The sequence below is a fragment of the Setaria italica genome, chromosome IX, assembly GCF_000263155.2.
Source record: "Setaria italica strain Yugu1 chromosome IX, Setaria_italica_v2.0, whole genome shotgun sequence".
NCBI classification, from domain to species: Eukaryota; Viridiplantae; Streptophyta; class Magnoliopsida; order Poales; family Poaceae; genus Setaria; species Setaria italica.
The window spans coordinates 21,642,837-21,668,966 of NC_028458.1; the positions used below are offsets into that span (position 1 = coordinate 21,642,837).

General features: G+C 43.3%; 4 protein-coding genes across 4 annotated transcripts; 3 read left to right on the forward strand and 1 right to left on the reverse strand.

Moving 5' to 3' along the window:
* Positions 1 to 3,147: 3,147 nt before the first annotated feature.
* On the forward strand, positions 3,148 to 8,956 carry LOC101782001 (flowering locus K homology domain). The gene is made up of 7 exons (XM_004983121.2): positions 3,148 to 3,301; positions 3,943 to 4,255; positions 5,297 to 5,528; positions 6,410 to 6,561; positions 6,673 to 7,398; positions 7,505 to 7,696; positions 8,352 to 8,956. Exons 2-7 carry the CDS (start codon positions 3,953 to 3,955, stop codon positions 8,508 to 8,510), a joined length of 1,764 nt encoding a protein of 587 aa, XP_004983178.1. The 5' UTR covers positions 3,148 to 3,301; positions 3,943 to 3,952; the 3' UTR covers positions 8,511 to 8,956.
* A 363-nt stretch (positions 8,957 to 9,319) lies between these two features.
* On the forward strand, positions 9,320 to 12,633 carry LOC101782411 (myosin-binding protein 1). Its single transcript, XM_004983122.3, has 3 exons — positions 9,320 to 10,525; positions 10,622 to 11,983; positions 12,279 to 12,633. The coding sequence occupies exons 1-2, from the start codon at positions 9,928 to 9,930 to the stop codon at positions 11,938 to 11,940; spliced, it is 1,917 nt and encodes a 638-aa protein (XP_004983179.1). The 5' UTR covers positions 9,320 to 9,927; the 3' UTR covers positions 11,941 to 11,983; positions 12,279 to 12,633.
* Positions 12,634 to 13,135: 502 nt separating this feature from the next.
* LOC101782813 (GABA transporter 1) lies at positions 13,136 to 15,150 on the forward strand. The gene is made up of 5 exons (XM_004983123.3): positions 13,136 to 13,698; positions 13,885 to 14,172; positions 14,259 to 14,389; positions 14,462 to 14,677; positions 14,747 to 15,150. Exons 1-5 carry the CDS (start codon positions 13,389 to 13,391, stop codon positions 15,128 to 15,130), a joined length of 1,329 nt encoding a protein of 442 aa, XP_004983180.1. The 5' UTR covers positions 13,136 to 13,388; the 3' UTR covers positions 15,131 to 15,150.
* Positions 15,151 to 15,246: 96 nt separating this feature from the next.
* On the reverse strand, positions 15,247 to 19,071 carry LOC101783217 (exocyst complex component SEC15A-like). The gene is made up of 3 exons (XM_004983124.3): positions 18,932 to 19,071; positions 18,732 to 18,821; positions 15,247 to 17,821 (listed from the first exon to the last, which is right to left on the reverse strand). Exon 3 carries the CDS (start codon positions 17,812 to 17,814, stop codon positions 15,445 to 15,447), a length of 2,370 nt encoding a protein of 789 aa, XP_004983181.1. The 5' UTR covers positions 17,815 to 17,821; positions 18,732 to 18,821; positions 18,932 to 19,071; the 3' UTR covers positions 15,247 to 15,444.
* Positions 19,072 to 26,130: the final 7,059 nt, after the last annotated feature.

Here is a 26,130-nt window from a genome sequence, read left to right on the forward strand (position 1 = left end):
TGTCTAAATCGATTCTGTATGACTTTATACGTTGACCACTAAAGTACGGTATGGAGAAAACGGTTTGAGGGGGTGTTTGATTCCACAACTTTGGCAACCACAATAATTTAGGAAGGTGTTTAGTTGATTACTTGTTTTTGGCACGCCACAACTTTCCATCGATTCTGCAGTCGTTCTTTCTCGCCACGGCCACCAAACCTTTGGTGCCGAGTTTTACCGTCAGAGATTATGGCGCGCCACTAGTTAGCGTGACTTTCTATGGCTACCAGCCAACTACAAATTGTACAGTATGTGTAAGTCAAAATTAAGTATTACCATAGTGTGGCTGCACAAATTCTAGAGCGCATTGTCTTTCGATTCTGAATGAAGAACTTGTACTTTCGATTGATAATTGCCTGTGCTGCCACCCCACGGCATGCATCTGTCGGCAGCGTTAGCCAGAAGCTCAACTGTGGTCTGTCATCTGTGCACGCACGCTAGCTGGGGGGTATTGACAAGCGCACGTGTAGGCGACCGACGAAGCAATCTTGGAAGCCATCTTTCCATGATCGGAAAGATTCGTAACGACGACGACACGAGAACCGATGCAGATCGATCAGGCTGCGCGGTGGCCCCACACGGCCTTAAAAATTAACCAACCTACTAGTACTCCAGTTGATAATGACCATATATAGTGCGTGCTGATCCGTTAATTACCTACGGTCAGTTAATTAATTACTGCGGTAACCATGGTAGAAAAACGAAATGTCCAAGCTATGACGGAAACCGGTAGCTTAGCTAGAGAAGATGCAGGCCTGAAGTTCTAGCCAACGCATTCCTCTTCCTCAAGAACAGTATTTGATCTGAAACAATGCTAGCTGGAAGATACAGAGCGCCATTGATGGAAGAAGGTGAACCAATTGGTGGTGGAAACCGTGTTCGATTCACAATCGAAATCAAAACAAAGAAGAACGAAAGCACTTACTGCAAAGCGCAGACAAGGAGCTGATTCCTTCACATGGTCTTTGCTGCCAATACAGTTTCAGACTTTCAGATCAGCAGCACCGTCTTCTTCCCCGACTCCGGTGACGTCTGGAGCCGTTGGGGGGAATGAAGCCTGGTCCGAGACCGTCCAAGGCGACGGCCCGCGCCGCCTGCGGCTGTCCGGCCGGTCTCGCGCCAGACGACATTCCCCTCAACGTACGAGATGATCACGGGAAGACGAAGGAGGAAGAGGAGTGAGTTTCCTTTATACAAGCTTGCTGCCTGCGGCAAATGATGCTGCCTTGTGGCGGGCAATGGCGTCAAGCCCACAAGCAAGCCCCTTTCTGGCTTGGCTTCTTTGCTGCTTTCACACTACATCTTGCAGTGCCTGCACAAACCAAATCTTTGCCTGCACATCACAATGCAAACGTCAAAGAGGATTTTATATGTTAGGGGATTGAGACATTTAGTCATGGTCAGTGATTTTAATATGGGCATACGCATACATTCAGTCCCAGATCGCAATCATGAGTAATATATGCTCAGCTATGATGGTTATGCAAAAACGTGGCGCCAAGATTCCGTGGATAGGTCAACTGAACCGATAGATTTGTGGGCAGAAAAGTAAGTTAATCCATCGTGAAATTCGACCCATCATCATTACGCTTATGCTTGGCTATGATTAAGCATAATAGTGAGTCGCTGGAGGGAAAAGGATTAGTAAAATGGTTTGTTCTTTCAGGAGTGCTTGACCCTGACATCAGTTGATGATTTTTATTCCCCAGCAAAGGCCAGAGGGGTTCTTTTACATATATTAGCTTTGCATTGCGTTGCCGGGCTGTTTTGATTCCAAGCTTAGCACTTAAGAAACTACTGGCCGTGAGGCGCCCTGCTACAGCAAAAGAGCCTTTTTCTGAGGCTGTGGATTACAAGCAGTTTGGATTTTCTCTTTTTGACAAGAGAACTTTTCGCCCCTAATGTTATATATCAAAATAAAAAAATTATTTACAAACAAAGACAAAAGAAAATTACACTTTACTGTCTAGCCGTTCTACTCTACTGGGGAGATATTTCTTCTTTCCCTTTTGGATAACCCCTAACAAACTCATGCTTGAAAGAACGCTTCGTAATTTCAGTTGAAAAAAGCTTTTGCCTGAAGATGACATTATTGTGCACCATGATATTAACCCCATAATTTCCATGAAGAAAGGCTTGCTACCTGTTGCCTGAGATATCACAGAATGTGAAATGGTAGCAAGTTGGGTTGGATGTGTAGATCAACTGCATTGCAAATGGGCAGAACAGGAAGAGATGCTCTATCATGTGACGCTGAACAGAAAACACATTTACAGTCATCAAGATGCATATTTCTTCGCATCATAGCTCTAGTGTTCAGTTCAGCCTATCTTTGATCAGGATTCAGGAGCTAGGAAAGAAATCTTGTGCTTCTGCTCTTTATCATTGCCATTTGACAAGAATGATTTTTTTTCTTCACCTTGTTTGTTTTTTTATCTAAGAAAAAGATTGCCTAATTTGTTTCTGTTCTTTCTTTTTTGGTGAACGGGCCATGTCACTTGTTTTTCATTATCAGGCTTTTTGATGGCTTTCAGCTTTCTATTGACAGGGGAATCAAAGATCTTGTACTTTCCGGATAACTCTAGCTTAGCTTACCCCACTTGAATAACTTTACTGAAAGATATTTCTGAAACCTAGTAATAACCCTTAAGCACATGAGTAACTACTGGCCACGAGCGACCTACGCACTGCAACAGCGAAAGGCTCTTTTTGTGAGGCTGTGGGACAAGTTTTATTTTGTGTTCTTTTTGGCATTGACGAACCAATAAAATTGCCATTTTATAGGAACTAAACAACTTAGCAATTGCCATTTTTAGAACCTAGAAAAAACTATAGCACATCACCAGAATTACAAAGCTGGAGGTGCGGGCTCACCAGAAATACAATGAAAGGAAAGAAAACACAAGGAAAATTAGAGAAGTAGGCCATTGTGGGCCTAGAAGCAAGAGGTCAGATAGATAGAACAAGCCCACAGCCAATCACGAAAGCCCTGAGCATATTTCGGCCCAGTCCACCATAAACACACAATAGGCCCAAAAAGCCGCGCACAGCGCCGCTGGTGTGAACAGAACGGGGTCCTCTGACCTCTCTGCTGCTAAACCCCCCCTCGCTCCTCTCCACCAACTTTAAAACCCCATTCTCTCTCCACCCTTGATCCCTCACGTGCTCCGCCGCGCCGCGGCTCGTCGTCGCCGCCGCCATTGCCGCCTCCACCTCGAGCTCCGCGCCTCCGCCGTCCAGGCGGCTCCCTTCCTACGAGAAGGTACGGATAAGCTCTGGTGCGTGAGTGCGCGCGCGTCCCGGGAATCACGCCCTCTGGTCGGGTTGGGCGGCGGCGCGGCCTCGACCCCCGCGGGCGGCGCTAGGGGCGGCGCTTCCGTTTCTAGGGTTGGGGGAAGGACGATGGGGTTGGATTGAGGGAGCGCAGGGTAAGGCCTGAGCGTTTGGGGTGCAAAACGGCGTCAACTTGATCTAATCGCAAAACTGTGTTGCTGGATTTTTCCTTCTTTTTTTTGTTCTTAGGCGTAGTTTTGGGGTCGTCTCTGCGGATTGCTACTCGTATGATGCATGCGTAGGACTGCGATTATGGTCTGGATGGTGAAGGCTGCTGCTTGAGAAGCAGTATCAGACGCTGCTGGCATTTAAGTTCGAATTTCACTTGTACTGTATTTGGGGCAAATCAATTTTCGAGCCTATTAGGTCTTTGTGCTGTGTGGTTTCTATTATGTATCGGGATTGCTCGACATTTCCCATCGTTAGTTCTTTTAACTATACTATCAGCACGTGTCACTGACATTTAATTGCAATACTCTACTGTATCCTACCCATTAGGATGTAACAGTATTATTATTTCTGTTGGGTGTTGATTTAACCTGTGTTGTCAATATTTTTTTAATGCTTCAGTGCTGCTAGCATGGCTAAGATGCAGTCAAGTTCCAAGGAGCAAATGGTCCATAAAGCGGCTTGCAAATCCCATGAGCAGAGTGTTCTCAAACAAGGTGCTGTTGATGATGAAGACTCTGGTGATGCCACTTGCTCTGCTGTTGAAAACAGGTATCCTGGTTGGCCTGGAACCAGTGTCTTCAGGATGCTGATTCCTTCACATAAAGTCGGTGCGATAATTGGCCACAAAGGTGAGAAGGTTAGAAGACTGTGTGAGGAAACAAAAGCCTGCGTCCGAATTATAGGTGGCCATCTATGTGCGGCAGAGCAAGCTGTAAGTAGTCCACTCCACAGTTACCTTATTATCAATTTAGGTTCCCTGGTTTCCAAACAGGGCCTAAATAATTTTTTTCATTTCTTGTTCATTGGATAATACCATTTCTTGTAATTTTGGCTGCATTACATTTCCCTTTTATCTTTTAGGAAAGAAATTTGTTTGTTTTCCTTTGAAAACCGTAGTGGTTTTCATCCTTGAATCTGGTCAGTTACAACTCGCTGCTACAGGTTGCAATAAAGTTTTGGGTTTAGTTAGTGAAATAGATAAAAATGCTCCATGCTTTCATTAAATTTGTAGGCCCCTTTGAACTTCGGGTAGCTATCAATTTTTGGCCCACACGAATCCTGTATTTACTTCACTTTATCCTGATTAAAAGAAAGGGGATTTTGTCAACCCACTATCATCCTTTTTTTATCTTATTAATCTTATGTTGCGCTGTTAATTATTATAAATTATTCAGTTCCCTATTGCGACAACCCTGCTCTCCACGAGTACCCAGGAGCTAGAGCAGTACTGCTATAACTGCAACTCCTTTTAATCAACAATAACTGATGAGATCTAAACAGGATTATACTGTGGATTTTTTTTAAGGGCATGGAGAAATATTTTGGAAAAGAAAACAAGGGAACAAATCGCTTAGCTGTAAAAGCATTTACCACAAACTAAGGGAAAAAATCCATAAGCTAACCATAATAAAAACTCTTCAAAACAGTATGGCTTGGCGGCCACAATTCTTGGACCATATATTCCTTTTTTAGTGTCCTTGGTTGTCTCTCCCATGACTCTTAAATGGAGAACATGATTTATGTTTGGAAAATTTAGGTTCATGCCATTGTCTCAATTACCTTTGCTTCTGTAATTATCCATTTCATGCCACTTGTTCTGAAAGTTGTTCAATTCATGCCACACCTATCACAGTCTGTTATCTCCCATTAAATTTTTGCTGAGCTGGCAGCTAAAGACATTTCAAAATTCCTTCATGTTCTGGTTCAATGTAAAGAGTTGTCCTAAAACTTGCTCTTCTTTTCTTGTTTGAAGGTAATCATTTTTGGAAAGGAGCTGCCTGATGAGCCACTACCTCCAGCTATGGATGCGCTACTAAGAGTATATCAGCAAATAATTAATGATGATGCTTTAGATGTGGGATCCAATAGTACATTTGTGACACGGATTCTTGCACCAAGTGAACAGGCAGCAAGCCTTATTGGTGAGCAGGGTGCGATGATAAATTCAATCATGCAAGCTTCTCAAACCAATATCCGTGTCCTTGGTAATTTTCTTATTTTGATGTGCCTATCAGCTCATGTTTCCGCTACTACTTCCTTCTGTTGATATCAGCGACTGTCACAGAAGTGCATGGTTATCTTCAGATGATTGTGCTGACTTAGTGAGAACATGAGTAATCTGTCTGTAAGCAAACACTATATTGTACTGAAGTATGAAGTTAATCCTGTTTCTGCCCAACTTTGCTCTGGTGAAGCCCATGTTAGCATAAATTGTACTTTACTCTCATCACAGAAGTATACCTGCTATTTCAATTGCATATTTTCTCAAACACGGTTGCACACTTGAACTTATCGATGTTAGGCTGTAGATGCACTTCTGAAATATAGTGTTGCTATAGTGATGATGTATATATGTGCTATATGTTGTCAGGTATCAATACCTCATATATGCTCAGCAAATCTTGGTCTACATTCAAAGAGTTCTGATAAAGTATAAACTGTGCCGGAACTTTTTAATTTTTCAATTGTTCATGTACCTTTTTTCTTACTTTTGAACTGTTTCCTTGGAGTTTTGTCCAGTAATATCAACTTTAACACTGAAATGACAGCTCTTGATTCATTAGTGCAACAGAAAAGAAACAGTTTAAACCATTCTTTCATCAAAATCACATGATATAACATGGTTTTCCCCCCATCCAGTTTTATTTATAAAGTGGGTTTCACTGTCGCTCTTATGTTCGGTATTATTTAAATTTGTAAGTTTCGAATTGTTATTGGCCTAGATGATAGTCTATCTTTTCTATTTGGAGCCACCATGACACAGTTTGAGCGTGTTATTCTTGCAATTGGTATTGTTGGGGTTGTCAGTCCAGCCTTCAGTATTATTTAGTCTGTACCTCATTCATTGCATGGTTTAACTTTTTAGATGGTGATCTGCCACCTGTTGCACTGGAAGAAGATCGGGTTATTGAAATTTGGGGATTGCCTTCAGCAGTGCATAAGGCTTTGGAACTTGTTGCTTCTCATCTGAGGAAGTATCTGGTTGATCGAAGTGTTATCCCATTGTTCGACCGTCATGTAAGTTGCCAGTTTTTTAAAAAATGGTTACTTAACACTTTAACAGGCATACTGAAATGAGAGAACATTTTTACCCTTACCAACGTTTAATTTTAACAACTCGTTCTTCAGGTCCCTATGCCAATGTTGCACACGGACATGCCTCTGTGCCACTACATTGACCATCCTGATGGCCCTGTGCATGCAGATAGTCCAGGCTATCACTCTGTATGTTCTGAAGATTTTCAGCGTGAACCATGGATTGACACTTCCTATTTGAGGGTTAGGCATCCTATCGAAAACCTTCTACATGCTGATACATTTGAACACAGATGGGAAGCACCTACATCTTTCAGGCGATATCGATCGGTTACACCACCAAACCATGGTAGAAGTGCATATGGGCCAGAAGCATCTTCACCTATGGAGGCATATCAATCAGCTCCTATGGAATTACGTTCACACTGCAACCTCAGATATGGATGGCATGCAACTCCAATTAGTCCAACAGCTTCTTTTGAAAGAGTACGTTCCCTTATATCTGTGTATGGACAACAAGCACATCCACGGAGACAGACATATCAATCAGCTGAAATGGGCAAACATCGACGCTTCGTAAAAACTTTACATGGAAGTGAAGCTTATCCAACCAGGGTATCTCCATCAGATGCTAGTGAACTACCTCCTAATCCTGGTATTTCTGCACGTGGACGAGAAGCATCTCCACCCTTCAGGATGCATCCACCAACTACTGTGGAAAATCTTCTGCACTGTCGCGTATCTGCATGTGGGCCAGAAGCACCACCACATCAGGCTCCGCCTTCATCAACCAGTCGGTCTGCAGCAGTTGCTTCTCAGGTTTGTATGGTTACCAAAGGCATCTTATTTGTATGCTTGATCACATGTTTTGATTTTCCTGCTAAAACTGATTAATATCTATTTGGGATGGTGTGTTGTTTGACAGGTCAAGAAGAAGATGCAAGTTCCAATATTCTATGCTGAAGCTGTGATTGGGCCATCTGGTGAAAGAATCGAATACATTCGGCGTACCAGCAGATCGAGCATTTTGATAAACGATTCTGAGGAGGGTATAATGTCTATTGAGATCACTGGAACTGCTGCAACAGATGTTCTAACTGCAGAGCAGCTGATTAAGGTAAGAGGTTTTCATTATACGTCTTCTGAGATGATATATTATCCTTTTGATGGTACTTGCATGATTATTATGCTGAGAAAATAATTTTATTAAATTTCATGCTCGACTCCTCTGGTTGCATGTATAGAACATACAATTCTGTCCTCTCGTTGGATGCCTATGTTTAGTGTCTATTATTTTCAGTCCTGTAAATCTATTGGCACCTGTTGGGTAAGAGTGCAACGGATGCCATGCTGGTTTTGTTCAAATGCTCAACATCAGTCTAAGTGCATCGGCAGAAAGGCTGATAGCTACTAACCTGTGTATGCGTGTGTGTTTCTCTTTTAATGAGTCATGCCCAGGTTATTAGACCATTAACCTGCTGCTATACTTAGATCTAGCGATGAGAATACCGGGTCATCAATATGCTTCCCTGCTCTAGTTGTCATCATTTATATGTACTAAGTGAGTATTTCAATGGTAATCTGATGTTAATATTGGCTGAATAAACAGCCAGCTCATTAATATGTGACCAGTAAAAAATGGTGGCGGTCCATTTTACTTGTTCTGCATACCATCTTGTTTTAAGCTGATGCTTTATAATGTATTCCATTCATGGTTATCTGCATTACAATCATTGGCTTTTCACTCTCTTGACCATTGTTTTATTTTCTAGAACTTTATGGCTGAAGCAGCTGCCGCCTCCCCTGGTCATAGTTTCGACTTCATTCCATCATATTTGCCAGCATCCAGATCTCCCCAAGTTGATAGTCTTACTACTGAGAAAAGCGGAGTGACTAGTTTGCCAGCTCCGCGCCTTCAAATGATATACTGAAAGCTCCCAAAAGTTTTGTTTCTGCACATACCACCAAATATACCCAAACCCTGATACCGGCAACACAGGAAATACAAAGACAGTAAATTCAGAAGATCAATTGATATTTATCCTGAGATGATTCTAGCGGTACAATTTTAACCCTGAGAATTTCATCTAGATTCTTTTTTTTGAAACGTATTTCATCTAGATTCTTTGTAGACTGTTTTATTGTAGCCTTATCCATTCCATGGTTTAAAAACTGGAGCCTGAGCTGTTGGTGAGTTAAAAAAGCTAGAGCCTGAGCTTTTTGGACTATGGAAGTGAATTTTTGGTTGATTCGGCAGACTGTACAAGATGTGTGATGAGATGTTTGAAGTTTTAACTGTTGGGTTGCAATGAATCGAATTTGTACTAATCTTTACTCCTTGAGATCGATCCCTATCATTCGTTGTTTCTGTGGTACCTGCTCTAGTGTCATTTGCTACTTAGGTATGAATTTTGATTGCTACTACTAGAATGCCTGGGATTACTAGGTGCTGCACAAGAAGGCACCCACTACCAATGTTTAGAAAACCTGTGGTCTGTGGAAGGGATCTAGTCTAGAGATGGATATATTTTTCTTTTCTATAGCAAGCATGAGAAATAATGTAAAACCTTTTGAATATAAACAAAATTCATGAAAGTTGTATGATAGCACAAAGGTCAAGATTGCAATGTTATTCGAAGCGAAGGTAGGGATAAAAAATTGTTTTTTTAGGTCAAAAGCCAGGATAAAATTACAAGCAGGTGGCATGTAAAACGACACCAATATAACAAGCAGGTGCTGAGATGCAGCATCCCAAAACGAGGGGACGCGCTGAAACTTCTCGCCGGGCGCTGTTAGGCATGCGGGGGCGTTGGAGAGGGGAAACGCCGCGTTTGGAGCCCCCCTGCTGCAAGGCAGACGCATTCGGCTCCTCGTTTCTCTCTCCTCTCTTCGTTCCCGCGTGGAGAGGGAGAGGGAGAGGGAGACAGGGGAGCGCCCTCCTCTTTCCTGCCAAGAAACCACCATTTTTTTTTATACGGATTTCCCCCAATCTTCTCGCCGATTTCCCACGCATTTCCTCGCCTTTTTGGTGGATTCGATTCTCCGGCGAGGTTCTCCCACTGGTTGAAGCATCGGCGCCGCAGGTAGGATTCGATTCCCCCCAAATCCAAGTTCCACTTTTCCCTGTGCAATCAACCATTGATACATTGGAAATTCTGCAAGAGGTGTGGTTGCTGCATTGGCGACACACGAATTCGCATCCGTTCTTCCTTCCCAAGGAAGCTCCTTATACAGATCAAAGTTTCTTGGGCAGAGTTGCGGCATTGGCGTGACAAAGTTCCAGTATTTTCTGTGCTGCGTGATTCATTGAGGAAGCACTGCCACCTGTATGTGAAACTTTGATCAGAAATGGCTGTGAAAACCGGCTCAGGATCACAGGACTTCTGGCACCGGTTCTGCCCCATGCTGTCCTACGCTTGTGGCGAGCTTTGTGTAATCATACTGCTATACGTGGCGGCTTTGGCATCACATGCAGCGACAAGGCTGGCGCGCATCTGCGGGCTCAAGGCGCCATGCATCTTCTGCACAAGGCTTGACCATGCCCTCCATGGCAAGGCATGGTTCTCTGCGGATTTAGTTTGCTTCGCGCATGGCTTGGAGGTCTCATCTTTGGCTTACTGCAAGAGCCATGAACAGCTTGCACGCTCTGATGGTCTCTGCAAAACATGCCTCCTTGCATGCACAGCGGTAGGTGCCAGCGAGGAGGTTAACTCTAGCTCCAGATCGAGGTCAAGAAGGTTGTGTTCTTGCTGTTCGGAGCTATTCAAGAATACTCGCAATGCGCAGAAGCATTCTGAAACTGCTAATGCTGCGGAGTCTTGGGATACTGTATGCGGTTCAGAGGACATTAACCCGAGGAGTCAAGTTTATGCAAGTGACAACATGGTTTCCATGACATCCAGGGTAGTACCTGAACATGCCCCTGCAGATCATCAAAAAGAAAAGAGTATGTGTAGCTATCTAAACTATTGTACTCTTGTGTTATTACTATAACTGAATATTTAGAGATTCTAACTAATTATATACTCATTTCTTGATGTAGCTTTTGTGGTGGGTATTGAGGAACTTCATGAATCAGATGGTTCACCAGGTTCAGATGGACAGTCTAGAAAGGACACTGGCTCTTCTGCGAATGGTGGGACAGCAAAGCCAGCGACCTATAGATCTGCTGCACCGACACGCATTGCTGTCGACCGCAACGGCAGTGTAAAAAGTGCGTACGTTGCTAGGGTCAACTTGACATCTCCTCGGCCATCAGAAATCATCTCTGCCAGGGATAGCAATTCAACAACTCAGCAAGAAGTGAAGGCACTCCTTTCTCAGATTTCTTCTGCAAGGGGCCTTGACAGTTGTTCGAGTGAAGGGACTCCTAGCCCCAGTATCAACGTTGAGAATGAAGAAAGCAATACTACGAGCAAGAAACCATCTCTTGACAGGAATTATTCCGTGCTCGAACCTTCAGATGGGAGCCTCACCGACGATGCTGAAGGGGAATGTTCTCTTGAGAATGTAAAGAAGCAGCTCGAGCTCAACAAGAAGTCAATGGCTGCTCTTTACAAAGAGCTTGAGGAAGAAAGGAGTGCTTCAGCGGTTGCGGCTAGCCAGACGATGGCCATGATCAATAGGTTGCAGGAGGAAAAGGCTGCAATGCAGATGGAAGCACTGCAGTACCTAAGGATGATGGAAGAGCAGGCTGACCATGACCACGAAGCAATACAGAATCTACATGATTTGCTTACAGAGAGGGAGAAAGAATTACTTGACATGGATGCTGAACTAAGAAACTGCCTGAAGCTCCTAGAGAGCGAGCCATTCAATGATGCGAGATTCGATGCTACTAATACAATGAACAACACAATAGATGACAGAAGTCTGGCATTTGAAGTCATGAATGGCATGGATTTTGTGAGGAGCACCATGTCGCATTTCGAAGATGAAAAGGCACACATTTTGGAATCCTTGAGCAGATTGGAGGAAGATCTCGGCATTTCCACAAACAGACTTGCTTCTGATAATGCCAAAATTAGTCAAGAGGACATACTGTTCGAAGACCATACAAGAGCTGATGGTCAGGAACACATCAGTCGTGAATCAACTTCAGCTCAGCAACGTGAAGGACATGAAATGTTTGACGACAACAAGGATAAATTTTCATGTTCTCCTTCACAAAATGACAAGATGAGTGGTGTAGCAAGTCTTAAGAATGAAATTTCACTGTTGAGCACAAGACTGAGGGCACTTGAAGCTGATCAGGAGTTTCTCAAGCAGGTATTGAGTTCCGTCCAATGTGGCAGTGATGGACTGCAGTGTATACAGGAGATAACCAGCCATTTAGCAGAGTTGCGAAGAGTTGTGACTTGACGAAAAAAGGTTTTGCCTCGAGTTCACACTATTTGGTCATGAGGTAAGAAGTGTTCATCATTTAATAGCAAGGAGGTGACTTTTGAACATGCTCTGAATAATGAAGACATTTTACAGCATTGCATATACGATGAGAACCTGGAACCTTCATTAGCTACCATGCGCAAACTCTAAAATTTTGTTTTGTGGTGGATACTAGTGTTTACAGTTCCTAAATATCCAAAATAGTGTGTACGAGACTCTAATTTGGCAAATGGGGACCACTGATCTTATCCATAGATCTTCCAGTCAACTGAGAAAGAAACTGAACCCCAGTTTATATCCAATACTTTTTGCAGATCTTCTCATGCAGAGATATACAAGCTAACGATGGTGCTTCCAGTAAGTGCCCGTAATGCCATCCATCTGAAATTGTAGATACTTGGAGATGGATGCCATTGCAGGAGCACCAATGTTCTTCACTTGGGATCTGACTCAATGTGGGAGAGAAAGGCATACCTGACCACAATTTTCCATGTCTTGCACTTGAGTTTTCAATCGACCTAGCTGGCCCATTGTTGCAGATTACTGAAACAGATAAAACATCTCTTGTATGTGACATAGTGGTTGTTGAGATTAGGAGCAAGTCTGTAACAGTAAATGTAACAAACCTTGATGGTTCTTGACAAGAGGAGTTAAATTGTACATGATACATGCACCTCGTGTAAAATCCCCTTATTCCGGAATGCAAGGTATCATGCCCATCCAACTACTTCGGTGGTTTAATTCCTGCGACGAACTTCTTTCAAGTAGATTCAGTCGATTTATCTATATATGTTTTGTTTTTCACGTGCAGATTTATCTCTGCATTGAACTTGTCCAAGTGCTCATGCATAATCTACCACTATTAATGTCCTGTTCTGAAACAAAACTTATGACCTGACTGTTTCGTAAAAACTTTCTGAAATTGATCCTGCTACCATTCCGGATTCCAAATCTAATAGGAAAGCTTACGATTTTGAATATTTCAAATCTTTTCCGGAGTTTGTTTTCGTACTCTGTCTCATCCAGTCATCTAGCAGATCGTCATCTTCACTCTTTTGGACTTTGCAGCTTCCTCGGGTTAAATGTGATTGACGCTGTTGACTTATCGTGATCATGTGAGGCTGACATCTGGTCCCACACGTCGTGGAGATATTAATGGCACAGAGTTACAGGCCGTGTCAAAGTTCCCCAGTTCTCCCATATGAGAGTGTGCTCTGTAGTCAACTTAAGATAAGACAAATATGTGCTCCATTTTCCTCCTGCTTTTCTTTCCAAGGACGACATGAAAGAGATCTTTTGCCTCCCTTCAGTAGCTCAGTATCAGTGTCACCACCACCAAACCAGCCTGAGACGCCACACGTCTCTGGTGCATGACGTGCTTGTCTCAAGGTAGGTGAGGAGTAGAAGCAGCCTCACCCTCACACATGTCGTCACCGTCGAGAGGTGGTGGCGGCGCACCGGAGGATCAGGGGGCGGGCGGTGAGGCCGGCGTGGAGCGGGGAGGGAGAGGCACGTGGCGCCACGCGGCGTTCCACGTCGCCACGACGATCGCCACGCCGGCGGCCTACGCCCCCTTGCCCTTCGCCGTTGCCTCCCTTGGCTGGCCTCTTGGTGTTTGCAGCTTGGTTATCGGGACACTGGTTACATGGTGCTCAAGCTTGGCTGTGGCCTCGCTGTGGCAGTGGAATGGAGAGAAGCACACCAGCTACCGGCTCCTCGCAAAGAGCATCTTCGGTCAGCGACATTTTTCACCCCCATTAAGCAGTGCTTTAATTTGTACTAACTGACAATACTCCACAGCAAAAACTTTCTGAAAGAGCATTCCTGATTGCTGTAGTTTGATTTCTCATCAGCTAATTCCTTTTCGGTCAGAAAAAAAGAAACTGCAACTGAAAAGCTAAAGCTGTGATGTTGTTGAAGGTCCATGGGGCTACTGGTATGTGTCCTCCTTCCAGCAGGTGGCATCAGTGGGCAACAACATTGCAATCCAGATCGCAGCCGGCAGCAGCCTCAAGGCTGTGTACAAGCACTACTACGCCGCCGACGACCGCGCAATGACCCTGCAGCAGTTCATCCTTCTCTTCGGCGCATTCGAGCTGCTCCTCTCCCAGCTCCCTGACATCCATTCTTTACGGTGGGTCAATGCTATCTGCACTGCCAGCACCGTTGGATTTGCAGCGACAACCATTGGTGTCACAGTTCATGATGGTAATTATTTCAGCGCATTTTTCAGTCTACGAGAATGTCTGAAATTACCGTATACGGAAGATTGAACATCGATCTCTGCTGTGCAGGGTATCGGATCGACAGAAAGGAAGTCAGTTACAGCCTTCAAGGAACCACTGCTACCAAGATCTTCAGAGCTTTCAACGCGTTGGGCACGATAGCATTCTCCTTTGGTGATGCCATGCTGCCAGAAATTCAGGTGCACATCTGATGTTCATTGAGATTCATGTGTAGGTAGTAAAAGTACCCTCTCATTCTCAAAAACTTTCAGAGCACTGTGCGTGAACCGGTGAGGGCAAACATGTACAGAGGTGTCTCGGCTGCGTACACGATCATCGTCGTGTCCTACTGGACCCTGGCATTCAGTGGCTACTGGGCATTCGGTTCTCAAGTCCAGTCCTACATCCTGTCCTCCCTGACTGCTCCAAGATGGGCAATTGTAATGGCAAACCTTTTTGCAGTCATTCAGATTGCAGGTTGCTTTCAGGTAAACACCTGCTACTTCCATCTACAATTTGGTGCCACAGCCATCAAGTAACTGTACTTCTGCGCCAAGATATACTGCAGGCCAACGTTTGCGCACTTTGAAGAGCAGGTTCGGGCGAAGAACAGGAGCTGCAGATCCTGCCTGTGGCGGCTGATGTACACTTCTGCATACATGGCAGCGATCACCCTCGTCTCCGCAGCAATGCCATTCTTTGGGGACTTTGTATCAATCTGTGGAGCAGTTGGGTTCACCCCTCTGGACTTTGTGCTGCCAACATTGGCACTTATGAAGACTAGTAAGCTGCCTGATAACCTAGGATTGCGGTATGCTGCGAAGGCGCTCAGCTCTGCTGTCGCCATCTTGTTCTCCATCATAGGAGCACTTGCATGCATCGGCGCGGTCAGATCGATCGCAATTGATGTCAAGACCTACAAGTTCTTCCATGATATGTGATGACAGTTTTGCAGCATCAAGTAGCCTTTTGCATCAATTCATGTGCTGTAGCCCCCCATGAGCATTACTTTAACCGGAGGGCATAACATGCAGAGAGAACATCGCAACAAGTGCACTGCTCATAAGTATAGCGGATATTTGATCTATACAAACCATTACTGCTACATTAGCTCCAAAACGGATGCAAACAAAGTAGATCAAAAAGGAAATTAAAAAGAAAAAGATGAAAGGAATTTGAAATGGCTAGGACAGATACTGAACTAGTTCTCTCCTAAGGGGGTACTAGCTTATTTAACGATGCAGCACGGATACTCTCAGCTAAAATCCTTTAACCTTCTCTTCAGCACATCCAAGGACTTCTTCCGGGCGCTCTGCACCGTGGCTCGGCTTGAAAGGCTACCAAACAAGCTGTCTGGCGCATCCTTGAACTTGTCACAAATGATTGCCACCTTCTTGTGGTCCAAGGATCCATAATTCTTCTCCCTGGTTACAGGGTTCATGAAGCTCTCAGGCTGGTTGCTGAGAAGAAGATTGATCAGCTGCCTTATTTCCACTAGGCAATCTTTGAAACTTGTTTCTTTTCTCAGTTCTGACAACCCAGTGCTGTGATATGTGTCATCTGCAAAGCCCTCCAACATTTTCAGGTCAATGTCAATACCAGCTACGGCATTTGCATTGAACCTTTTGACTCTGTCACTAAGAAGTACTGTTATTATAGAGTCTGCAATGTGGCTTAGTGCACCGGAGACAACCTTGTACAGGGCATCCCTTGGTACAATCTGCTGCCCAGAAGATACCACCTCATGAAGATAGATAACGACTTCATTCATGTAGTCATTTGCGTGTTCTGGAGCTTCCTCCACAGTCCAATTGATGCTAGTCAACTGCAACATAAACTCATCAACCTTGGAATTGACCAAAGTAATTAATCCATTGTATGCTGCATTCTGGGTGGCTTTGAGCACAGCTTTAGCAGTCAAACCAGAATGGGGCTTCTCAAGAATACGCCTAGGAACACCACAAAGTTGAGCAGCATGGCAAAGGAACATATCACAGGACCGCTCAAAAACTGCAATATTTCCTGCAATCTGCACCATTTGTTGAAATTCCAGGGAGCCACCATGTATAAGGTTCAGAAAACCCTCATTTAATACCTCAATTAAGAACTTGTCTAAGTAACTCTTCACCACATCATAGAAGTTCATGCTGCTACCATATGACAAGTATCTGACCAAGTCCTCGATGAAAGCACGCACAATACGGCAAGCAGTGGGAACAGAAGAGGAAAACGGAGCCACATATGGCAAATCTGGTACTACATCAATGGGTTCAAGTTGAAGTGCTGCAACATTCATGTCATATTCATTTTCCTTCTTTATAACCATCTGCTCATATGAGTCTTTAGACAAGACATTCTTTATCTGCTTACGGCAATCAGAGATAAGCAGCTCAAGATACTTGTCCCTATTTTTGCCAAGAATTTCAACCAACGATGTAGCTTGGTATCCATATTTCTTCATGGTGGTACCCAAAAGACTGATATAACCTTTGACATTGAGGAGGTGGTTCGCAGTATCCATGAGAGATAACTGTTGCTCTAAGATCGATGTGACCTTAGATATAGCTGTTTCCCACATTGTCTCCACCTGACTCTCAGATAGAAGCCCATCTGCAGTTCGAAGGACACGGTCCTCAATAATGAAAAAACCAGCTATCTGAGCAAGGAAAGGTTGATGGGACTCAACAAAGGGCTGCGATGTAGAAATCTGCAAGTCCGAATTGAGTTGCATGAGCCTATTGTTAAAGTAATATTCTCGAAACTTTTCCCCAAGACCAAGGCCAATGTGGATATGGTATGCTCTGTACACTGGTGCAAGATCAAATTCTAGCATTGCTTCCTCATCCATGTTCTCCACATCCAAGATGTAAGCATGCTCATTAAACCCAACACGGCTACATTCCTCTGCTTCCCTCTGTCGGGCACACATCCCCGCATCTTTCTGACGAGCCAGGTTGACCTGGCCTATTGCAGCATGCCCAATCTCCTTTCCTATCCTTCTGATGTATACAAGCCACTCATTGAACTCACCACAAACTTTCTTCTCGATGTACAGCTTTACAATAGGAATTTGTTTCTGAATAACCTTTTTCAGAAGTTCCAGAGGAATATTTTGCATGTAGTCCTTCTCAATCAACTCCAAAGTTTTCAATGCAGAATGTAACTTGGCTTCTGCAATGTCCCTGTTGCATATCTTGCACAGACTAGTGACTTGAAGACAGATCTTCAATGTCGCTAGGGCCTCCCCAACACTCCTATTTACTGAATACAACTCAAGAAGCTTGTCAAGCTTCAGCAGCAAGGCACTAGCAACCTCTTGCAGTCGCAGGTTCTCATCAGACAATGTTCCCTTAAGCTCATCAGCATCAACCAGCACACCACGGAGTTCGTCGACAGCAAGTATGAATTCCTCATAGTGAAGTCTACAAATCTCTTCAATCTCAACCTCCTTCATCTTCACGATGTTCCTGAGGCTGTGCAAGAGAGCTTCAGGCTTCCCGGATTCAAAAGCATGCCGCACAATGGGACCCAAATCCTCATTGTTCGCGATGAAGGCTGCAAGGCCCAAACCAATACCACCATCCCCATTTTCCGCGGCACCCCTCTTCTTTGTCTGAGCAGTCATGGCTCAACTGCAAAACAAAAAAAAAAAGAAGAAGAAAGGCATGTGTCAACTTTTGAGAACATTGGCTTTAGATGTTGCCAATGATGTAGGGAGAATTCAAAATCCCCGTTTACGTTTGCGTTACATGTTAGGGAATATTATCCTTTCACTGCCAAATGTCACACACACAAGCAGCAGTAGGGAGAACCGAAATCCTGGATTCGGTTTGCGTTACATGTTAGGGAATATTATCCTTTCGCTGCCAAATGTCACATGCACAAGCAGCGTTAGGGAGAATCCAAAATCCTGGATTCGGTTTGTGTTACATGTTAGGGAGATTATCCTTTCTCTGCCAAATGTCACACTAAGTCCCTGTAAATCTACATAACATACATGCGGCGCACCTAACTGCCAAAGAAGCACATCCATTTTTATGAAGGACCTGTTGATGGTATCTTTGTTTAAATTCGCTCTTTGAAAATATCAAAGTACCTGCAACCCAATCAGCACTAGGCTAGGCGCAAAGTGCGGCACATACGGAATCACGGAACCAAATCTCACCACAAGCAGAGCAGAGCGGTGAGATCAGAACAAGCCACTACTAGCAGTAGCCTCCCCTTGGAAAGGGAAACAATCTGACATTAGAGATTCCCCAAATTTCCATTTGGGACACCGCCCTGGACGGCGGGGGCGGAGGAGGATTCAGCCGTGGTGTTCCTCCGCCGCCTGAGACCCAGGACCGGCACCCACACACCGCCGGCCACCGCATCCGGACGCGAGCACTCGCAGCGCAGGAGAACGCACATCTCCGCGTGACCTCCGGTGGAAAATCCGTCGCGGGGCGCGCCCAAACAAAACGAAACGCGACGGCGCAGCTGAAGCACGGCTGCAGGAGAGAGGCCGAGGAGGGCGAGAAGGATCAGGGGGAAACCACTCACCTGACCCGACGGACTGCAGTCCGGGATCGGGGGGAGGACTGGCAGATTCCCCGCGCCGCGAGAGCGCGATTGGCGGCCGGCGGCGGCGTCCTGTGAGCAGGCACGGAGTGCTATGAGAGAGAGACAGAGGGGCGAAGCTAGAGATACGAGGGGGAATGGCGGAGGAACCCGAATAGAAGATGGGGGGCGACGGCCCGTACCTGGGGTCGGTCGCCGGCGGCGGAGAGGCGAGGTCGGCGGACGGCGGAGAGAGAGAGAGAGAGAGAGATTAGAGGGGTTTTGGATGTGTCTGTCGTCTGTAGCGAGCGGTTTTGGAATGGATTTTAGCGGCTTCCGGGTTCCAAATGATGTTTGGTTTTCGCCTAGTCTAGTGCGGCGGTTTGCGCGTGTTTCCGTTGGAGAAAACAAAAACGACTGGGGCTCGCTCCAGGCTGCGCGGCGGTGCCTCCAACGTTGCCGGCCGAGGCCGGCGTAAACGGTGGTGGCCTGACAATTGTTCGAGCTGGACTTACGAGCCGGCTCAAAAGCTGAAACGATTAATTTATTGTAAAAGAAAAATATTGTTTGATAGCTGATAAGCTGAAACGAACAGAGTCTGGTGGTGCTTTTCCGTGTATCCCTTATTTTGCCTATTCCTATTTTTCCCTTACCAAATAAATAGGTTTTCGGACAATATTATTTGAGCAAGTTTTCATGATAACCTTTTTAACCTTCCTAGGAAAGTACGTTTTATTGAAAAAATTCCTTCATAAGCATTTCCAGAAATATTTCCTAGAGATGTTTTTCAAAAATATTTTCTAAAAATTTTTCTTGAATTGACAGGCGAATGTTTTAAAGAAAAGTTTGGTGAAAGCTTGGAAATGGTTTCCAAAGATAGAAAGTTGTCGAGGAGAAACCTTGTCCGGAAAATAAAGTTGTATGGCTAGGATGCGGGGGTTATTGACAAATTGTCGCTTGATGTCGGTGCAAATACACACTATGCACGCCAACACGAGGCTTTTTGTTTTTTTATGGTGAACTAGGATCGTGCCCGTGCGTTGCTACGGGCAACAAAATTTTTATATTGCAAAATATTGGATTCAACGGGATAATAAAAATATAAAATATGTATAAATATGAAAGTATATTATCCAAGATTGGATTCAGCAGGACAATAATCATGTAGAACAAGTACGAATACGGGTAATCCAAATGCCCCCCATCTATCCTATTTCTTTGACTGTGATGCGCCAAAGGAAATGTTTTACAATGCCTGGTAGTCTTGTCCTCCAGGCATTCGCTTCGTGCGCTAGAAGATCGATGAAGAAGTTGTGCCGCATCATTATAGCATCCTGTAAGTAAGATAAGTGCTTACTTCAAGTTAAGCTCTCGTGTGATGGGATTTATCGTATATTGTAAAATTACAGAGGAACGTATAACAAAGCATATTTACTCACTTTTTCGATGTGCACTTTTCGAGAACTATCCCACCATGCCATGTACTGTAGAATAAGCCATCCATTTGAAAATCTATGGTATGATGAATCGTCAGCTATATAAATATACGAACATATCTTTTAAAAAATAAAGGATATTGACACTCTAAAATGTCGGTGTGTCAGAGCTGATCTTACCCATCAGTGTCTTCCACAATCCCTTTCGCGCGTTCAAATTCCCATTTGTGAACATCCTCCCATGAATCAGGTTTAAGCTGTCTAAATGCGTTTATAAATTTTAGGCGAAATCCTACAATCTGTATCGCATAATGTTTATATGGCACATCCGTGGCATATTTTGGAATGGGTTTAGTGTCAATCACAATAAGTTTCTTCCGCTTAATGTCGAGTACATAAAGCAGGTAGGTATTGACATGCTTCCATGGCAAGAGAAACTGCAAAGCACTCAGTATTAGGACCACAAAGAATATATAATGAACAAATAATGGCATGAAAAGAACTTACATATCTGTAACCTAGTATGTCATATTTTACTATTTCCCATCCACCAATCACATCACCCAACTCTTTACCACTGTGATGTTTACGATATTTTTCATGACGTGTGAACTCCAACATTTTCTGAAGCAAAATGATATATAGCCATGTTCCGTATCACTTATCAATTTTATGTATAATTAATAAATATAAATAGACAATAAATGCAGTATATTCCACAGTTATGATTGTAATTATAAACAAGCTAACTTACACAGAATCGAAGATCCACGTGATGCTTTGCAACCTTGTTGTTGTACCTTATCACCCCTTTAGCCTCTCGGTATACAAGAAATCGGACACCTAAGTTGAAAAATGGTTCAAGCATGGACGAACCTCGTTTTAACAACACCTTGAGATCACCGAGTTTATACACACTCTTATAGGGCAAATCACTTCTTACCCAAACCATACTGCAAATCAATATATAAAGGACAATGCATAAGAAATCATAATAAATTGCAATACTATTAGTGGTAAACGAAAGTGATGAAGTACTGAGCAGGATCCTTGATTGTCAAAATATAATCACAAAAAATCTCAGCTAACTCATCTCTCTTCAAGGGTCAGTCCTTGTAGTATAGAAGAACATCTTGCTTATCTGAGTGTATCTCTGTATCGATTTTCTTTAGTTTAAGTGCATTTTCATGGCTGTTTGTTTGTGGATTTCCTCTTTTGTTTGATCTGCTGAAACTCGTTAGGTTCTATTATTTCTGCAAAGTCACTCGAGCTTCCGATGTTTTCATCCTCATTGCGTAGTAATGGTTTACCTAACCGTTCATTAAATATAGTTGATAGTAATGTAGCTGCGATTCTAGTCCTAAATTTTACCATACTCTCGTGTACATTAGTAGTAATACAGTTTATTTAGAAAATATGCTAGTAAAAAATATTCACTAATTACTTGTGTTAAAGTTATACATAAAATACCTAATCCACGGTAGCGTACAGATGATCCCCAGTCCAATACTTGATAAAGGCAACCATGAATAACCCACATGAGACACTACAGAATCATTATTATATAGAAAAAAGTAAGATATATACATATGAGATTGTAGAATTGGTATTTTAAATCAGTGTGCAATATCATACATACCCATCAAACTGTATTCTGTCAACCATGACCTCCACAACATCCCAGGTGTCAACATTGACGTCCGGCCAAGTGTGATCTTTAAGGCCAGTGCATTGCAATGTGTATTCTATCTGCATCCGCAACCCCTTTCAACTGTTTGTACATGTACTGGTTAATTAGTATGTGCAGTTTGCAAAAAAAAATAGAAATATCTGAGATGGCAAAAACTTACAGTATTTTCGAGGTCAGAGCCCAAACAATGTTCCATAAGAATCTAACACATGTATCTTACGCCTTCGCACATTCACTACAGCAAGATACTAGTGTGTATCTTTTATATTTATTAGTAAGAACAGCTATCAAGTATTAAAAATGTAATGTCAGTCAAGGAACGTATATTGGATAATTGAAGTATATATTGTAATGTTGAAAATAGTAGTTACCATATCGTGTTGCATGTACGATAATACCCTTTCAGCCAACCGTGGAACTTGTGAATGCCCACGGGAGGGATAGTGATCCTCCATGTCCTCCGTGTTCCGTTTTTCTTCACCATCCCCCTTCATTAACACGGTCATACTTGTATTTTCTAGGTAGCACGTACCACCTGGCCTATTTATCATATTATCTTGATTCCGTAATAGGTGGATATACGCATTTATGACCTGCAAAAAATCAACTATGAATAATTTCTCAATATAAAAAAAGATTTTTGTTCCCATACATTTGTACTCGGGGTTATTACCTCATCATACAGGTATGCGTTTCGACAAAATAAGCACTCCATGTGATTCCTCGGTCGAAGCACGCCCGCCCCGTGTGCGTCTTTCACGACATGCTCTGGTCCCGGGTTTCTTCCTGTGGTCTACCAGATCCGCTGGTCCGCTATATTCACCCTAGCCCACAAGCACAAATCTTCGGCGCGGAATATAATCCCAAAGTACCCCAAAGACTCAAATATATTCACCAGGACATCATCGATGAGCACAAGCTCTTCCCTACCTGGTTCAGCTGAGATGTTTTTAGCAGCTTCAAAGAAGGCATGATCATTGACAGTACATTCGTAACTTGAAATAATCATAAAATTTGAGGATAAAGATCATTGCACATGATAAATGTTGTGAAAATATATCAAATGAGCAACCTGATATATGAATGAAACATAAACTACCTTCCAGAATCTTGAAAGCATCTTCTGACACGTTGGTTTTGTTAGTGATCAACACCTACTGTGACATATCAACATCTTTGAGTTTGTTAGGTGTCAAACCCTCTTGGTATTTATTGGCATCCAAGTAATCCGTCTTGGAAGTAGTTTCCTCTAGTTCCAGCAACATATCCATACTATAGCCACCATCGTTACCAGTGGGCGTCAGCTCCATGGATGGCTGCTCCAAGGATGACTATTGATGGAAAAAGGAGGTAACATATAAACTCATTAACTTAGTACCGGTTCTGCAATATGATTCAGTGAGCGTTAAGCTTGTGGGTAGCTTACCTCGGAACCGTCTGACATGGATGTATGCTGAATGTAGTGGTTTAAAGTTCACCAGGATCATACAATGACTTGCGCTTCTTGACTGCTAATACAGATTGACAATGCAATAAGGAGTTTGCTAAAAAAAAGGAGTTATAAGCAAAGCAACAGTTTCAAGGAGACAATTCCTCACAATAAATTATTTTTCTGAAAGAAATACGATTATAGTAAGTTCTAATTATATTAGAACTACAACTGCCTTTCTCTTCGCATTTTACAAGAAGATTATTTCAAAAAACAAAATTCCCCACTACATCATGGCCTGCTAAATCAAGTTACCGCTCAATCTTAATTCCTCACTACATCATATCTAATTAGGCCTAATTATGATCTAATCATACATGATTAACAGAGTAATTAACATAACACATGCCATATCGGACAACCTCTTGGGTAAAATCATGTCTTATTAGGCCTAATCATGATCTAATCTACATGAACATGTTTAATAGAGGGTAACGAGAACTCACACTTGAGCTGCAACGCCGCCGCTCGCACGGCACCCTCCAACCTTCTGGTGCAGTTCGCGACCGAGCGTTCAGCTTCACAACAGATCGGCGTCGGTTTAGTAGCGAGGTCACGGAGTAGGCGACATGTAGGAGGAACCCATAGCTGGATAACTGCAAGTTGAATATTTGTACTGCAGTGAGTCTTATTCGTTAGGAGAGATGAAGGAATAATGATATAGGAGCTTATCACTTCGGTGTACTCTTCCATGGTTACAATAAAAAACATTTATCATTATGTACCCTTGTTATATGTATATCATTTATGTACATGTTTTATGAGTATATACTTCCAATCTGACTTACAATACGACTGAATCTAATGCTCCTCCAATTAAAAAGATGCTGCCTACTCCTAGACACTCCTCTCTCTTACTCTTATCCCATCGAAGCATAGGTGCTAATTTAAAGGAATTGGTACTAACAATGGCTAATTATGGAACTAACAATGGATAATTTTCATTGCCTAAAAAACAGTGGGTAATTTCAACTTAATTAGGATAAGGTGATTAACCCGAAGCTATTAGGGCCTAACCTACACTATTCTTGATTAGTTAACATAACATATGATGAGGACATCACATGTTCGGATACAACCATATTAGTATCTTTTGACTCCGAGGTGAAACAATTCTTTATCATAATTATATGTGATACATTTGATGAATTGATGCTGCACCATGATGTGTATTCATTGTCAATTTCAGAAATACATACATGGATCAAAAATAGTGTTAAACACACATGGAAGGCATGGAGGACAAAAGAAGTAGATTGGGGGCCAAGTCCAAGTATTCCTAATGTCCTCCACCAGGCCACCACGTCACTTTTGGCCCAAGGAAAGAAAGAGATCCAATCCAACACGTTTTGGTGCTGGATTCGGACTACAGTTCTGGTCTAACTTGCAACGACCGCCACGACCTCATCCGGACTCCGTTTTGGGCGTTCAAGTACTCCTTGGAATCCTTATGAAGTCTATTTTCATATGGATCCGGACTCATGTCCATATCTATTCTGAGGCGGCCGCAATCATCGAAATACTACCGAGAGGTTTTCTGTCCACAGGTGCTGCGTCGCCCTATTTTGGCCCGATGGGCCGTGTATCAAGTTGGGTCCATTAGGGACGTGTCCTAGGGTTGGAGCACGACCCCAACACCCCCCTGGTCGTCCTCCTAGGTATTAATAAGGATTAGAGCCGCCACGAACAGATTGGGTTTTGTTTTGTTGAAAGTTTAGCCATTGCTACTTCCTTGTAGACGCGTGTGTCGACTAGACCATCCGTTCTACTCGATTCGGAACCCCAACTTTGTGATTTCAGATTTGTTTTCATCTCTATATTTGCAATTTAGTTGCTTGTTCTACTTGTTCTTGCTTGTTCTTCGATTGCTTGCAGGACGAGTGCCCTAGTGGCCGGGTGACGCGCTCCACAAGATCGCGGCAGCCATTGGAGGTGGTGTATCGGTTGCTAAGGCGCAGCTTGGAAGGCTGTAGTCGGGCCGTGAACGTCGTCTCCATCCACCAATCGAGTTATCCCACGCCTCTCATCGAAAGATCGGGAATCAACCCTAGCGGGTTCATATCAGTTGGTATCAGAGCAAGGTTTATCGGTGAGAGACTTCTAGTTCTTTGCTGTTTTTTTAATTTCCTATAGTCCAGAAAAGGCCAAAAAAATTAGTAGATTAGTTCTCCATAATCCCAAAAAACCCTTTGAGCCTTTTACTATTACTACTTAGTTAGGGCTTATTGAATTAACGGTTGCATCGTCGTGTCAAGTTGCTGGTCTTAGCGTCTAGTCGTTTAGAGTTTCGAGTTCTTGTCACGTTTGTGTCACTATCGCAGATTCGAGTTTATTTGTTTCTCTCCACAAATCAGATTGGATTTTCCAAATTCCTTTGTTTTGTTTACCACTATTAACCAAATCACATCCTTGGAGCTTTCATCCACGTCCATACTTCCATCTCCAAAAAGAAAATCCCACAAGTTCAAATCAGAATTCGTTTCGGAGTCCTGTTTCATCTTGAGAAGAAAAGCACCATATTTCCTTTGTTAGGAGTCCGAATAAGGAGTTTGAATACAATCTGGAAACCTGAACTTATCCTCTTTCCAACGGATCTGTCCTTGGTCCCAAATTCTTTTTGAGCACTTCGGAATCAACCCTAGCGGGTTCTTATCAGTTGGTATCAGTCGGAATCAACGGAATCAACCCTGGAGATTTGCATATCTGCTGGATTTGCAAAACAGCCACTTGTTTGACTTTGCTACTGAATCACCCTTTCCAAGGAAATATTTAATTTTTGTAAGTAGC

What these genes read in the sequence shown, in the direction of transcription:
- LOC101782001 (XM_004983121.2), top strand. Translation starts at nt 3,953, where the DNA reads ATGGCTAAGATGCAGTCAAGTTCCAAGGAGCAAATGGTCCATAAAGCG. An exon ending in CTGCAGCAGTTGCTTCTCAG is followed by an intron (nt 7,399 to 7,504) that starts GTTTGTATGGTT and finishes GTTGTTTGACAG; the next exon opens with GTCAAGAAGAAGATGCAAGT. An exon ending in CTGCAGAGCAGCTGATTAAG is followed by an intron (nt 7,697 to 8,351) that starts GTAAGAGGTTTT and finishes TTTATTTTCTAG; the next exon opens with AACTTTATGGCTGAAGCAGC.
- LOC101782411 (XM_004983122.3), top strand. Translation starts at nt 9,928, where the DNA reads ATGGCTGTGAAAACCGGCTCAGGATCACAGGACTTCTGGCACCGGTTC. An exon ending in AGATCATCAAAAAGAAAAGA is followed by an intron (nt 10,526 to 10,621) that starts GTATGTGTAGCT and finishes TTCTTGATGTAG; the next exon opens with CTTTTGTGGTGGGTATTGAG.
- LOC101782813 (XM_004983123.3), top strand. Translation starts at nt 13,389, where the DNA reads ATGTCGTCACCGTCGAGAGGTGGTGGCGGCGCACCGGAGGATCAGGGG. An exon ending in TGGTGTCACAGTTCATGATG is followed by an intron (nt 14,173 to 14,258) that starts GTAATTATTTCA and finishes TCTGCTGTGCAG; the next exon opens with GGTATCGGATCGACAGAAAG. An exon ending in CCATGCTGCCAGAAATTCAG is followed by an intron (nt 14,390 to 14,461) that starts GTGCACATCTGA and finishes AAAAACTTTCAG; the next exon opens with AGCACTGTGCGTGAACCGGT.
- LOC101783217 (XM_004983124.3), bottom strand. Translation starts at nt 17,814, where the DNA reads ATGACTGCTCAGACAAAGAAGAGGGGTGCCGCGGAAAATGGGGATGGT.